This window comes from Elaeis guineensis, chromosome 16 (genome assembly GCF_000442705.2).
Source record: "Elaeis guineensis isolate ETL-2024a chromosome 16, EG11, whole genome shotgun sequence".
Classification (NCBI taxonomy): domain Eukaryota; kingdom Viridiplantae; phylum Streptophyta; class Magnoliopsida; order Arecales; family Arecaceae; genus Elaeis; species Elaeis guineensis.
This window is the reverse complement of record NC_026008.2, coordinates 45,171,691-45,173,342: the sequence shown is the minus strand read 5'-3', so window position 1 is coordinate 45,173,342 and position 1,652 is coordinate 45,171,691. Positions and strand designations below refer to the sequence as shown.

At 49.9% G+C, this 1,652-nt stretch overlaps 1 protein-coding gene across 1 annotated transcript; it reads left to right on the top strand.

Annotated features, from left to right (window-relative positions):
* The first annotated feature begins 314 nt into the window (after positions 1–314).
* LOC105059149 (dehydration-responsive element-binding protein 2C) lies at positions 315–1,333 on the top strand. Its single transcript, XM_010942370.4, has one exon. It carries the CDS (start codon positions 408–410, stop codon positions 1,086–1,088), a length of 681 nt encoding a protein of 226 aa, XP_010940672.1. The 5' UTR covers positions 315–407; the 3' UTR covers positions 1,089–1,333.
* The last annotated feature ends 319 nt before the right edge of the window (positions 1,334–1,652 follow it).

Sequence of the window (1,652 nt, the reverse complement as noted above, 5' to 3'; positions counted from 1 at the left end):
CATGCTTCCGCCGGCCTTTCCGTTACCCCTGCCGCCAACTCCGAGTTACGAGACCTTCTGAGCTTGGTGAAGTCATCCCATCCATCGGCATCAGAGCGCTTTATATCCAAGCCCACACAGCATTCGAACGCATGCCATTCGCTGCACGCCGCCACATAGCCCCAAGAATTCTACCCGGGTAAAAAGCCCTGTTGCCACGTGTCACCAGCGCCTCACCCTGGGGAGGACCTTGACTCGTGGAACCCACTCCCTCCCGACGTGTGGCCGGTCCCCCCACAGTTCCCCTCCTCTTGCCCGTTCGGTGTCTTTCCTCTGCCACCTCGCTGATCCCAAGCCCACTCCTTCCCGGGACAATATAAGGACCCCCCATCCTCCTCTCTCCCCATGCCATCAGCCCAATCTAACCCATGCCATCAGCCCTTGAACCCAAACCCTCCTCCTCTCTCCCCATTGTGGATCAATATTGGATGGTTGGTGCTGTTCCTATGGGACCTGAAGAAAAGAAGCACAAGAAGTACTGCCCTCTGAGGAGGTCCAGGAAAGGCTGTATGAAAGGCAAGGGCGGGCCTGAGAACCAGGCCTGCGCCTTCAGAGGCGTCAGGCAGCGGACCTGGGGGAAGTGGGTCGCCGAGATCCGCGAGCCCAACCGTGGGGCCCGCCTCTGGCTTGGGACCTTCAACACCTCCCTCGAGGCCGCCCAGGCCTATGATGCCGCCGCCCGCGGCCTCTACGGCGACTGCGCGCGGCTCAACTTGCCTAACTCGTCCTCAGTGGGATCGGCATCGGTCAAGTCGGAGATCTCGTGCTCTCCGAGCGCGTCAGCCCGCACGAATACCAGCGAATCGAGGGTGAGCTTCCCCGATAGCAGTATAGAGTCACCTACCTATTTCTATGGCGGCGGCGGCGGCGGCGGCCTTGATGATTTAGATGATTATGTCACGAGGTTACCGAAGGCTGAGGATTTTGGGTTGGAGGCCTTCCAGGATGTGCCGATGTTCGACGATGTCGGATACTCGAGTCTAGTATTTGATGAAGAGCTGATGGGCTTTGATGCCTTGCAGTCGTCTTGGTGTCCGTTAGCAGATTGATGGATGGTAGATAGTGTGTTTGTGCGTGTGCATCTGTGAACCTTTGTGGATTTGCGTGTGCGTGTGCGTGTGCGTGTGCGCGTGTGTATATATATATATAGCCTGTAGAATGATGCAATTAAGCGTGTTTGTGTTGTATAGGGTCACCAGCATCCCCTCTTTTATCCGGTGATGCGCTTCGGTGCTATTTCGTGTAATGGATATATGGATGGATGTGGATGGATACAGTCTATTTCTTTTTTAAATAATATATTCCTCTTTCATGAGCTTTGTTGCAACAAACGGTTTTTTATTTTTTTAATTTTTTTAGAGAGAAAAAATCTGTTGAATTTAGCCACAAAGGTGCTTCCTGGCGTTGGACTAAGTGAAATCTCATAACCTTAAATTCAAAATCAAGATCATTCACAATAATAATAATAATAATAATAATAATAATAATAATAATAATAATAATAATAATAATAATAATAATTGATCTTCTCTTACAACCTCAATCATTGGGCAATTCTTTGCATAATTTGTAAAGCATAGAAAACATCTTTCTTTCATTCATGATACAGATTA